The sequence below is a fragment of the Siphateles boraxobius genome, unplaced genomic scaffold (genome assembly GCF_051911475.1).
Source record: "Siphateles boraxobius isolate OS27281-9 unplaced genomic scaffold, OSU_SipBor_1 1, whole genome shotgun sequence".
NCBI classification, from domain to species: Eukaryota; Metazoa; Chordata; class Actinopteri; order Cypriniformes; family Leuciscidae; genus Siphateles; species Siphateles boraxobius.
Window position 1 is genome coordinate 7,255,977 of NW_027508699.1, and position 13,434 is coordinate 7,269,410.

General features: G+C 43.2%; 1 protein-coding gene across 4 annotated transcripts in view; it reads right to left on the reverse strand.

Annotated features, from left to right (window-relative positions):
- fgf12a (fibroblast growth factor 12a) overlaps nt 1-13,434 on the reverse strand; it is a 144,019-nt gene that overhangs the window by 19,688 nt on the left and 110,897 nt on the right. For all 4 annotated transcript variants that reach the window (XM_077248704.1, XM_077248694.1, XM_077248684.1 and 1 more), the window contains one exon: nt 4,888-5,086. In XM_077248704.1, coding sequence (XP_077104819.1) covers nt 4,888-5,086 — 199 coding nt within the window. The remainder of the gene's footprint in view (nt 1-4,887; nt 5,087-13,434) is intronic.

Sequence of the window (13,434 nt, forward strand, 5' to 3'; positions counted from 1 at the left end):
GCGCACATTCGGACGAAAGCACCTGCGCCCCTGGAGTGGAGCTGAAGTCGAGATGATAAAACTTCACGAATGTGTGCGGTGAGGACCAGCCTGCCGCATCACAAACATCCTCGATTGATACTCCTGACAGGATAGCCTTAGAGGCAGCCATTCTCCTGGTTGAATGAGCCCGGACAGCCAAAGGAGAAGGCTGACCGGCAGACTCATAGGCAAGTGAGATGGCCTCGACCACCCACTTGCTCAACCTCTGCTTAGATACTGGACAGCCCTTCTTAGGGGGTCCAAAGCAAACGAATAGCTGTTCACTCTTTCTCCACAGGGCAGCTCTGTGGACGTAAGCATCTAGGGCCCTAACAGGGCAAAGCAGATTTAGTTTCTCTTGGTCCGACGTCAGAAATGGAGGAGGACAGAAAGCCTGCAGTACAATAGGCCTGACCACATTGGTTGGTACCTTGGGAACGTATCCCGGCCTAGGGAGGAGGAAAGCCTTCACCATGCCTGGTGCAAATTCCAAGCACGAGGGAGAGACCGACAGAGCTTGGATATCTCCTATTCTTTTTAATGAAGATATAGCCAGAAGAAAGATAGTTTTAAGAGTGAGGAATTTCTCCGAAACTTCTTCAATGGGCTCGAACGGTGCTAGAGAGAGACCTTCTAGAACAACTGCCAGGTCCCAGGTCGGCACCCTCGTGCGAACTGCTGGCCTCAGCCTCAGAATTCCACGAAGGAAACAGGTTACAAGTGGGTGTCTCCCGAGAGAAGAACCACTCAAAGGGACGTGGTAAGCAGATAAGGCCGCCACATACACCTTCAGTGTGGAGTTGGATAACCCTGTGGAGAAACGCTCCTGAAGGAATTCCAGCACTGCACCCACCAGGCAGTTAACTGGGTCCAGCTGGTGTTCTCCACACCAAGAGGTGAACATTTTCCACCTCAAGGCATATAATTTCCTAGTGGCCGGAGCTCTGGAGTGGAGGATGGTCTCCACGACCTCAGTCGAGAGACCAGATTCTATGAGCTGGGCCCCCTCAGAGGCCAAGACCACAACTTCCATAGATCTGGGAGGGGGTGAAGTATCGACCAGCTCGCCTGAGAGAGAAGGTCCCTCCTCATCGGAATCTCCAGAGGAGAGCCGTCGAGGAGAGAATTTAGGTCCGCAAACCAAACTCGGGCCGGCCAGTACGGGGCTACCAACAGTAGACTTACCCCGTCCCGGCGAACCCTCTCCAGAACTCCTGGGAGCAGAGCAATCGGGGGAAATGCGTACAGGCGTGACCTCGGCCACTCCTGTACTATCGCGTCCAACCCCAGAGGGGCTGGAGGACTTAGGGAAAACCACAGTTGGCAGTGTGATGTTTCCCTGGATGCAAATAGGTCTACCTTGGCACGACCGAAATGTTTCCATAGGAGCTCCACCACCTCGGGGTGGAGTCTCCACTCCCCAGGCCTCAGCCCCTGCCTCGACAGGATGTCTGCCCCCTGATTCAAATACCCCGGGATATAAATCGCCCTCAGTGAGAGAAGCTTCCCCTGGGACCATAGAAGGATCTGGCGAGCCAGCTTGTATAACGGGCGCGAACGCAGACCCCCCTGATAGTTTATATAAGAGACCAACGATGTGTTGTCTGACCGGACAAGAATATGGTGACCTCTCAGGTCTGGGAGGAAGTGTTTCAGAGCCTGAAACACCGCCATCATTTCTAGACAATTTATGTGCCAATGAAGATGATGGTCCTGCCACAGACCCTGGGCCGAGCGACCACTCATGATCGCCCCCCAGCCTGTGAGAGAGGCGTCCGTCGTTAGTGTTACACGACGACACGGAGCCCCCAACACAGGACCTAGTTACAGGAACCAAGGTTCTTTCCACATAGCCAGAGCACGGAGACACCGTCGCGTGACCCTGATCTTGCGGAGCGGGTTTCCCTTCGGGGAGAACCCCTTAGTCCTGAGCCACCACTGCAGTGGTCTCATGTACAGCAGGCCGCAAGGTATAACGTTGGACGCTGCTACCATCAGACGCAGAATCCTCTGATATTCTTTTACAGTGAGTGACTGGCCTAGCTTTGCCTGTTTGACGGCTAAGAGAATCGAAGCTATACGAGCAGGAGACAGACGTGCCTGCATCGTCGTCGAATCCCAAACCACGCCCAGAAAAGTGGTCCTCTGTACTGGAGAAAGAACACTCTTCTTGGCGTTGAGCCTCAACCCCAACTTTTTGATATGGGCGAGAACGACATCTCGATGCCGAATCGCCCGATGCTCCGATTGAGCCAGAATCAACCAATCGTCGATATAGTTTAAAATGCGGATGCCCTGGAGTCGCAGCGGAGCCAGAGCTGCATCCATACATTTCTTGAAAGTTCGGGGAGACAGTGCTAGGCCGAACGGAAGAACCCGATACTGGTACGCTTCGCCCCCGAAAGCGAACCTCAGGAACTTCCTGTGTTGTGGAAGGATGGAAATGTGGAAGTACGCGTCCTTTAGATCTATCGTGACAAACCAGTCGTCGGACCTGATCTGTGACACGATCTGCTTGAGAGTAAGCATTTTGAATTTGAGCTTCCCTTTAAGCGATTTAACAGGCGCAGATCTAAAATTGGACGCAACCCCCCATCCTTCCTTGGAACGATGAAATATCGGCTGTAATAACCCAACTCTCTGCTGGGAGGAAGAACTCGTTCTACAGCAGGAGAGTTTTCACCTCCTGTTCCATAACCAGAGCCTGCTCGGGGCCCACCACTGTGGGCAGAACCCCTCTGAAGCGAGGCGGGCGTGATCTGAACTGAATCGCGTACCCCTTCTCGATAGTCTGCAGGACCCAATGAGATACAGTTGGAAGGCTTTTCCACTCTGCCAAAAATTCTACTAAGGGTACCAGTCTCTCGAGACTGGCCTCTGGAATATTTTGAATGGCAGACACAGTGAGGCCAGCAGTTAAAAGCGGGGCGTCCAGGAGAAAAGATTTTTCCTTTTCCTTCATGTTGGATAAATTCAACCATAAGTGTCTCTCCGTTTGCCACCATGGTTGCCATAGAACGGACCACTGATTTGGCCGTCTCCTTGGTGGCACGGAGAGAAAGATCTGCTGCCTGACGTAACCTCGAATTACGTCAACACTAATTTCATCCCCCTCACTCATATCTTTTAAAAGGTCTGCTTGATTTGCTTGTGATATCGACATAGTATGTAAGCATGCTGCCGCTTGACCTGCCGCCGAGTAATCTTTGCCCACCAAAGCTGAGGTATTTCTTAATGGCTTTGTGGGCAATGCCGGTGTCTTAAATGACGATGCCGTATCTGGAGATAGATGGCCCATAACCATAATTCTTAGCCCCAGAAATATTTGAATAAACAGATGTTTGCTGGCTAAATATTCAGGATGACACTGGTCTTTTCCATGACCTCGACACCTCGGTGTGGAGGTCAGGAAAGAATGGAAGACACTGGCGTGGAGGTGCAGCACGAGACGGCAGAAATCTTTCATCTAGTTTACTTTTTGAATGAGATTCCTGTCTATCAGCTGGCCACTCGATGCTTAATTTTTCTACAGCACGAGTGAGCACCTCCATAAGCTCCTCACTAGCAGGAGACTGAAGTGACGAGTCCCCAGTCTCTGCTGTATCAATACTTTCAACATCCAGATCCTCAGAACTGAAGTGATGGATCTACCAGGGAAAGGCTGAGATAAGGCAGAGCCCGTCTCAATCCCCGCTGATAGATCCATTTGCGATCCCCACGATTGAAGCCTTCACTGTGCCTCGGCAGCAGCGGGACCCGAACCGAGGGGAGCGCGCACCGAACCACTCTCCTCGAAGAGGGCTCGGTGGGAGCGGAGCGTTTTCATTGAAATACGCTCGCAATGCTCGCAACCAGCTCCCTCGAGAGCTGACTGGGCATGCTGCACTCCCATACAAACAACACACAGATCGTGAGTGTCCCCACCCGTGATATAACGTGGGCAGGGATGAACACACTTTCTGAACTGCTGTTCGCTCGCCATATTATATATATATATATATATATATATATATATATATATCTATATCTTCTCTTTATAGTTTTTTTATATGTGAAAAACTCCTGCCTAGCAATTTCTAAGGACAGACAAAAACACTTTGACACACAGACTGATATATTCACACACAGAGCGCTTGCTGAAGACTCAGAAGCTGACGCGCTTGTGTTTAGGGGTGCTTATATAGTTTCCTGGTTGATGACGTCACCCGCCTATGACGTTCCGTCTCGCCATTGGACTGATTTCATACGTGCTTCATGACGCACTCACGCAGGGGCGTTCCCAAAGCGTTGTCACGCAGCTCGAGTTCCCTGATAGGGAACACGAGAATTGCCAGTAATACAAAGTTTAAGTCATCGTTCAATATTGAACAAGCTAGTCAACATCTTAATCCACTATAACACTAAAAACACAACATATTCATCAGCTTTAATTGTGAAATGCCATTGGCTCTCGTGTGTCTCATGACATACAATTTGTCTGGTTTTTACTCTGTTCCTCACATAATGATATAGTATATTGATATATGATTAGTGGTTAGGTTTAGGGTAGGGGCGTGGTTAGATGCACAAAAAAATCTATACAAGTATAAATATATATGAAAATAATTTCTACTTTTACAAATGCATGCACAGAATGAAATGCATCTTGATCTGACGCATGAGGCAAGCATATGAAACCAATGGAGTTCCAAGTTCCAAGTCAATATAGCCAAGTACCCTCAGTCCCTCTCTATACAATCTACACACGGTATATAATAATTATTATCACATTATTTTTCATTTGGTCACTTTTTAATATTTCTTTTGGTACTGAATTACATGACAGGGTTCTTGAAAGCTGGAAACACACTTTTGAAAAAACACTACCTTCAATGGGTCTTGGTACAAAGTGTGAGGAGGGCTTAGTTTTCTTTACTCGATTCCCTTTCATGACCTGACCCTCCTTGGTGAGGCCCAGGAACCAGGCTCGACCCGACTCCTGTTGACGGTACACGGTGGATGAGTAGATGACGTAGTAGTTCTCAAACACAGACTCCTTGAATTTACACTCAGGTGTGAACATCTCCTGCGGATGAAATCAACAACAATACGTGAATGAACTCGTCCCTTGATGGTGGTTAGAGGAGAAAAAGGGGTCAAACAGTCTGTTGGGGAGTCCCCAGGGAGGCTGCAGGTGTTGTAATGTAGCTTGAAGGACTATGAAAGTATGTGTTTGTGTTCAAGTGTGTGTGTTCAAAATATGTGAAGGTTAGAGAGGCAGCAGGAGTTACCATCTCTTATCTGGGTCAGGTGACGTGCAGCAGACGCTACCTTGCTAGGGATGCAACAGAGGTCAATGTGGCTTGGCGGACTCTAGCCAAAACTGATGAACTTAAAACCTTAACAGATCATCCCTGCACCTGTACACAAGAGGACTGTGCGTTTCAATGCAGTTTGACCTAAAGAGAAGGGTATTTTTAATATTTTGTACATTTAATATTCAACAATATTGTTGATGCCTGCCAATACACCATTATATGAGAACTGAACTGAGCTGGACAATGACATCACTGTTTTCTCCAGAGCGGCTATATATAAAATATAAACTAAATTAATAACTTTTTAACAACAAAAATGAAGCATCACTGAACTTACTTAAGCAGGACTGTGACACTATTTTCTTCTGGAAACAAACTTTGTTGCATTATTTTCCTGTTATCTCTGTAAAGCTGCTTTGAAACAATCTGTATTGTAAAAAGCCCTATATAAATAAAGGTGACTTGACTTGACTTTTTCTGCTTTTAAATAGCATTTTAGAAATTTTTCTAGAGCCACAGTTTTTATTTATACATAAACAATAATACAATTATTTCAGCATGCCACACCACTTTATTTGAACATCAGGTTCAGAACAGCATTTGAAAAATAAAATAAAACAAAGGAAAAGAAGGGGTGATGAACAGTGTTTATTCTGCTGGCACACCGTATCAGAGAGGCAATTAGACTGGAGATCAAAATACAATCCTTTAATTCAAACTCCAACAAATCCACTGAGAGAGGAATGAGTTTTTGGGTAAACAAGGCATGACACAGTTCTTTCTTACACTTAGCAGCCAAGGTGTCAATGGTGGCTGGTTAGTACGGACCTTTTAGCCTCTGCTGTTTGATGATGTAACTGTACCATCTGGTTCCAAAGAATATCTTTCTCAATAGACAGCCATTATAAACTACTATTCCGCTTATTTTTTTGAAAGCAACATTTAAACGGCAAATAATTCATTATTTTATAGTGGATGTTTTACCGGTGGTTAAGAATCTGGAGGGATTTTACAATCATGTAAAACAATAATTACAATCATGATTCCCTGTCTGCTGCATTTGGCACAATAGCTCTAGTTTCCCGTACAATGATGTAAACTCACTGTTTAACCACTTAACGATGCATTATAGAAATTAACTAGAGAGACACGATTGTTTCCCGAGAACTTGGTAAAATGGTTTCCCTTACGTAGTCATATGCCGTCATGATGTATCTTCAAGACGAAGGAACTGGATGAAATATTATGAATGATATCACTTCACAATCTGACTTGTGATGCAGCCTGGAGTCATAATAACATCATGTTTGTTCATTTGGTCAGAGGAGAACTGGCCCCACAATTGAGCCTAGATTCTCCCAAGGTATTTTTGTTGTTGTTTGGTTTCCTTGCCACTTTGCTTTTGGCTATGTTCAGTAATATTATTGATTTGACTGCACTGACACTATTAGATGAGAACTGAGTCTGAGCTGGATGATGACATCACCATTTTACCCAGAGCTGCTTTATAGATGAATTGAACTCATTTCATAATTAATGTATTTTACACAGTTATTGAACTGAACTAAATCAACAATGAACTGACTTCAGGTGAATAATGACACTATTGTCTAGAGCTGCATCACAGCAGAATTGAATTCGGTTTACATTATTGATCATACATTTCCTGTTTATTGTTGTAAAGCTACTTTAAAACAATCTGTATAAAATGAGGCCATCATGGACCAATACGGCAAAAAAGTAGACATCTTAAAGCAGAGCCATTTAAATTGAGTGAGAATTGGAAAAAAAATACCCAGAATAAGTGAACTGCGAACACGGCAGAGGACAGATATTTGAATAACCAAAACAAAACCTGGTTGAGTTTGCAGAATGAGTCTAATACTGTAGCTTGATAAATGAGCAACTATTAATGGTGGTGTGCATGTGTAAAATAAAAAAGCCCCTGTGAGGAAGGCAAAAAGACCTGACTCCTAAAGTGTAAAAGAACGTTAAGGAAGATGGATTTGTGTGAGTCTGGATTAGCTCTGCTGAATCCAGCTAAACTATGAATTCTTTATTCTTGAGTTCTATCTGACAGGTCATTACTATTCAAAGGATAAGGGTGGCAGGGCAATGTCTAGACAGCCGCCTCATTCACATTGGACACCTGGAAAGGACACAGTTCCATCTCAGTGAGTGAAGGAAAAGTAGAGGACAGCATTATACATCAACATAGCAAGATGTATGAGTGGTATTCATCAAAAATCCAGGATACAGAAGAAAAAGTCTGGTTTGAACAGTAAAAAAAAAAACTTCACACTTTTAATTTATAAAGAATTAATAGACATACTTTATTAATGATCAATTTATCATTTCTAAATTGTTTATTACATTATTTACAAACTAGTTATTCAGGAATTGTCAGTGGTTCATAAGATCATTTAGAAATTTTAAGTAAATGATTAATAAACTATTTAAATGTACATTTATACATATTATTTAGACATTTAGTAACAACTACTCAATGCGTTAAGAAATGCTTTATTAACATGTAGTTTTAAAACATTTGGCAGTGGTCAGTTAACTATTTTTGTGAGCTCATCTAAAGTGAGGACTATTTATGCTTTTTTTTTTTTTAAGGAATTTTAAAGGCTCAGTTAACTTTTAAACAGAAAAAGGAAACAAACACAACACAGAGTGATACAGAACAAATATTTATTTCAGGATGCAAAAAAATTTAACTGTACAACTGGTAACTTGATATAAAATGAAAAATAAACATCTTCTATGTCATAGAGAAAAAAAAATCCTGTACACCTCCAAAAAACATAAATGTGCAGTAAAATGAAACTAAGTCTCTGCAATCTGATATCAAAATACATTTCTTTAACATGTAAACATTGCTGAATAAAAATGTACCAGGGCCAACACTTGATTACAGGAGTGTTTCTATAAAACAATAATATAATAAAATATTTCACAGTATCAAAACTACATCAGTAGTTGCAAACTCATCTGCATACCGGCGTAATGACTCCAACCTCTAACTAGATGGATCTGGATAAATATTGCGAAAGTTCTGATCCAATCTGACTTCTAACCTGTAATGCTGCCTGAATCATAATCATACACAGTTCGTTTGTTGGCCAGAGGGGAACTGGCCCCCTGACTGAGCCTGGGTTCTCCCCAGGTTTTTTTCTCCATTCTGTTACTGATGGAGTTTTGGTTCCTTTCCACTGTTGCCTTGGCTTTTGGCTTGCTTCGTTGGGGACATTTACTATTCAACAACATTATTGATCTGCCTCACTTTCAGATGGACGATGACGTAGTTTTCTTCTTGAAACAAACTTTGTTGTATTATTTTCATGTTATCACTGTGAAGCTGCTTTATTGTAAAAATCTGTATTGTATAGCGCTATATAAATAAAGGTGACTTTACTTGAATAACTTTCAAACATTAGGGCAGTGCAGATCATGGATAAGTTTCGGTTCTGTATCACTCTGTGTTGTGTTTCCTTTTTCTGTTTAGAAGATAACTGAGCCTTTAAATCTCCTTTATAAAAGCTTTATGAGGCATAAATAGTCCTCACTTTAGATGAGCTCACAAAAAAAGTTAACTGACCACTACTAAATGTTTTATAACTACCTGAATTAATCATGAATTATAGTAGGAATACATGTTCATAAAACATTTATTAACACACTGCTATTACTATATGTCTAAATAATAAGATGTAGGCTATAAATGTACATTTAAATAGTTTTTTAATAATGTACTTGCACTTTCCAAATGATATTATGAACCACTGACAACTCCTAAATAACTGGTTGTAAATAATGTAATACTTAATTTAGAAATGATAAATTGATCATTAATAAAGTATGAAAATACAATTATTAAACACATTATAGATATGCTTATAAATCAAGGATAAAACATTTATAACTGTATTTATAAACTGCTTATTAATGTCTATTAATGCTTTATAAACATGAATTAACTATTTACTAATGCTTAACTAATGATTCATAGCAGGCAGTTATTATAAGGTGTTACCAAGTATGGACCAGCTTAGAACAGCTTCAACAGGTTTTGTTGTAAAAGGTGAACTTTCATTTATTGCTTTATATCTATCTGAAGTGTGGAGTGGCCAGTTTAATTCATCTAAAAATTTAAATGTTGAATTTTATATGAAATCTGCATGTTTCTTTTATTATCTTTTATGTTCATCTGCACAGATTGCAATCAGTCATCCAGTTAATACCATTAACAACGTTTTTACCAGGTGATTAAAAAGTTCATTGTGTAATAACACATCCAAATGCATCGCTTATACCGGTTTAAAAGTGTTGTTTTACACCAATCATGACCATGCTACTGGAAAACCAGGCAAAACATACTATGGAAATTTCATCAGATTGCACCACACCCAGTCTTATTGTTGATGGAATTGATGGGATCCCGTTTACTTAGTGATCTGATGCACTCAATGCTTACAGGAATCAACACTTGCAGCCATTGTGTCAATCAAACCTCTTCTTCTGATGTAAGAGCAGGCTGATATTTAGGCTACAATACAGAGTCTGTGGCAGTGTCTGTGTATGTGTGTGTCTGTACATAATTTAAATTATGTCCCATTAAAACTAAAATCCCCATTCTTCTGTTGCCCCATTGTCTTCTGGGTGCTGTACTGCATTAAAATGGGAGAAGAAAATGCAGTAATTCATTGGGCTACTGAGCGGAAACAATTAGAACAGCTGAGGTGCAACACTGATATGTGACTATACAACATGAATAGGCATTGTGCAGAACTACCTCATTACATTATCTATGTGTACACATGGTATGCAGCAATGGTACAGAGTTAAAGAAGATTGGTGGGTGTTTTTCAGTGTGCAAGTGGTAAATTCTTGTATAAAATGAGATCTCAGTTTTTGGCTTTGGGTGTTTGCACATAGTAATTAAAGATATATGAATTTAAAGTACAGAGGGAATTGTGGTTACTGCTGTGTTGTAAAGTAGGTCACAATGAAAGCGTGATAAATAATGGAGGAGGACTCCTTACTATAGCTAGACTCAAACTCCCACACAAGCTAGCGGTTAACAGCGGCCTTCAGTCGTGCTAACATAAAAGCTGAGCTCAAATTAGCACATCTCTTTAAATGCACTCAATGCCAGCAGGAAAATATTGACCACTCGCAGAGCATTTTGTCAATCGAACCTTTTTGTCTATCTAGCAGCAGCCTATTAATGCAAACACAATTGAATCCAACTGGCAAGCATAAGGTGTTTTCACACTTGGTCCGTTGAGAAGCTAAGGCACCATTACTACCTCTTGGTTCACTTCAAGGCACGTGAGTTTGGTTCTTTTAAAGACGATTCAAGTGTAACAGCACCTTTAAAAGAAATCCTGTCATCACTTACTCAACTTCATGTTGATAAAAACTATATGACCAATACTTCTATAGGGCACAAAGTGAGAACTGTACTGGTTACTCTTGTCTATGAGATTTAAGGACTTTCAAACTTAAAGAAAAGAATGTAAAAGCACCATAAAAGGATTACTTCAATTTGTGTGCTATTTTCCAAGCCTTCTCAAGGAGTATGTTTGTGCAAGGAACAGGATGAAATTTAAGTTGTTACTCACTTATACTCTTCCGTTTCAGTGAGCTTTCAACCACTGCAATCATCTGGATCACTGAGTCATTCATTTTATCTCTGTTTCACACCTGATCTGTTTGCAGAACTATGCAGTATGTCATTTTTTTTAACACCCATGTTAACCAGTTGGAGCATTTACACTGGCCACGGCACATGGCCGTGGTAAGTGCGTTGCAGGTAGGGTGGCAGTCCCGAAACTCGGAGCTTTGTAGACCTAAGACCTAAGCAGTGTCCCGCATTTCAATTATGTCTGTATTATTGTATTTCTGAGTGCCAGTCACAAAGCCGGTCTAAATTAACAAAGCTTAAATGAATAAATCTATTTAAAATTTTACCATCCAAAGTGATGGCAAATAGGCTTTCCAAGTAAATCAATACATAGTATAATTGTTACAAAGGACCCTGTATACAGCACTTGTAATGATGGCACAGATACTGAGGAATCCATTTGCAGCTTTAATGAGAATGGTCAAACAGGCAGGGTAATCGACAGCAGACAGTAGCAGCGAAGGTAACACAGAGAAGGTCGGGGTCACAGGCAACAGTCAAGGCAGGCAGAAGTATACAAATCCAAAGGGCAATCCGGGTCGAGACAGGCAGAGAACAGTCAGAGGTCGGGGTACACAATCCAAGATCAGAACACAGAATGGTAAACTCAGAAATAAACGCTTGTTATTGAAAGACAGGGCAATACAATACTTCGCAGAGAAGTGGTGTGTGGAAGTGGCTTTTATGTGTGTGTAAATGACATGCAGGTGTGTGTGCAATCAGTGTGGTGCAGGTGTGTCGCGTAATCAGTCCCAGGTAAGCGGCATGATGGGAAGTGAAGTTCCTAAGGATGGTTAATATTCCGGAGAGGGATCCCTCCGGTGGCGGAGCGGGAGCGAAGCGGAAGCCTGTTCCGTTACAGAGCCCTCCCCCTGCGAGCGCCTCCTGACGCGAGGAGGCAAATGACGCCGGGGTCTTCCACGAGGTCGAGGGGCCGGTTTTTCCGGGTGCGTCCGGTGAAACTCCTCAGTTAGAGTGGGGTCAAGGATATCTCCAGAATTAACCCAGGATCGCTCCTCCGGACCGAACCCCTCCCAATCAGCCAGATACTGAAGGACCTTGCCCCGGCGCCTGGAGTCCAGCAACTTGTGCACGCGGTACGCCTCCTCGCCGTCAACCAGGAAAGGTAGGGGATTTTGAGGTGTGGCTCCCGTCTCCGGCTCTCCTCTCGGACCACCGGCAGGTTTCAGAAGTGACACATGGAAGGTGGGAGAGATGCGATAATTAGTGGGAAGATCTAATCGAAATGATACTGGTGAAATCTGTCTTACAATTTGAAATGGACCAACATACCTGGGACTGAGTTTGCGGCATGGAAGGCGGAGTCTTAGATCTCTGGTGGATAGCCAAACCCACTGACCGATGTTGTACTCAGGACCTGGACGGCGGTGGCGGTTAGCCTGCTGCTCCTGTCGTCTGACTGCGTGGAGCAGGTGGGTGTGAGCCTGATCCCAAACCTCCTCGCTCTTGTGTAGCCACTCCGTAACAGATGGTAGTTCAGTAGGTTCACCCGACCAGGGAAACAGTGGGGGTTGGAAGCCGAGGATACACTTGAAGGGAGTAATTCCCGTGGCGGGTTTGACCAGTGAATTCTGGGCGTATTCAGCCCAAAACAAGTATCTACTCCAATCTGCCTGTTGTTTCTGACAGTAGGAACGGAGAAAGCGAATGACGTCCTGATTCAGCCGTTCAGTTTGCCCATTGGATTGGGGATGGTAACCAGAGGTGAGACTGATGTTAATATGGAGGTGTTTGAAGAATGCGGTCCAAACCCTGGAGGTGAACTGAGGTCCTCGGTCTGAAACTATGTCTTCGGGCAGACCATAAAAACGGAATACTTGATTACAGAGGAGTTCGGCTGTTTCGAGTGCGGTAGGCAGTTTGGGAAGGGGTATGAGACGACAGGCCTTGGAAAATCGGTCAACAATGGTGAGTATGGTGGTGTGTCCTTGGGAGTTGGGCAGATCAGTGATAAAGTCAATAGCGATGTGGGACCAGGGACGTTGTGGCGTAGGCAGTGGTGTTAAGAGACCCGCAGGCAATTGTCTGAGTGATTTGGATGTGCTACAGTTGGTACAGCCCTGAACGTATTTGGTGGTGTCAGTCAACAACGTAGGCCACCAGAAGCGATTTTGGAGTAAGTGGATGGTAGCAGTGATCCCTGGGTGACCAGAACTTGGTGTGGAGTGAACTTGCTCGAGGAGTCGGAGACGAAGAGGGTCTGGAACGAAGAGGAGACCAGTTGGGCATTCAAATGGTGGTCTTACTTGAAGGTTGGCTTGTTGGATCTCCGTGATAATGTCCCATTGTACGGGAGCTACCAGCAGGTTAGCATGAATGACATTCTCGTGACTGGGATTTTGAGCTGTTTCTTCCGTTTGACGTGAGAGAGCGTCGGCTTTGGTATTCTTGGTACCAGGTCGA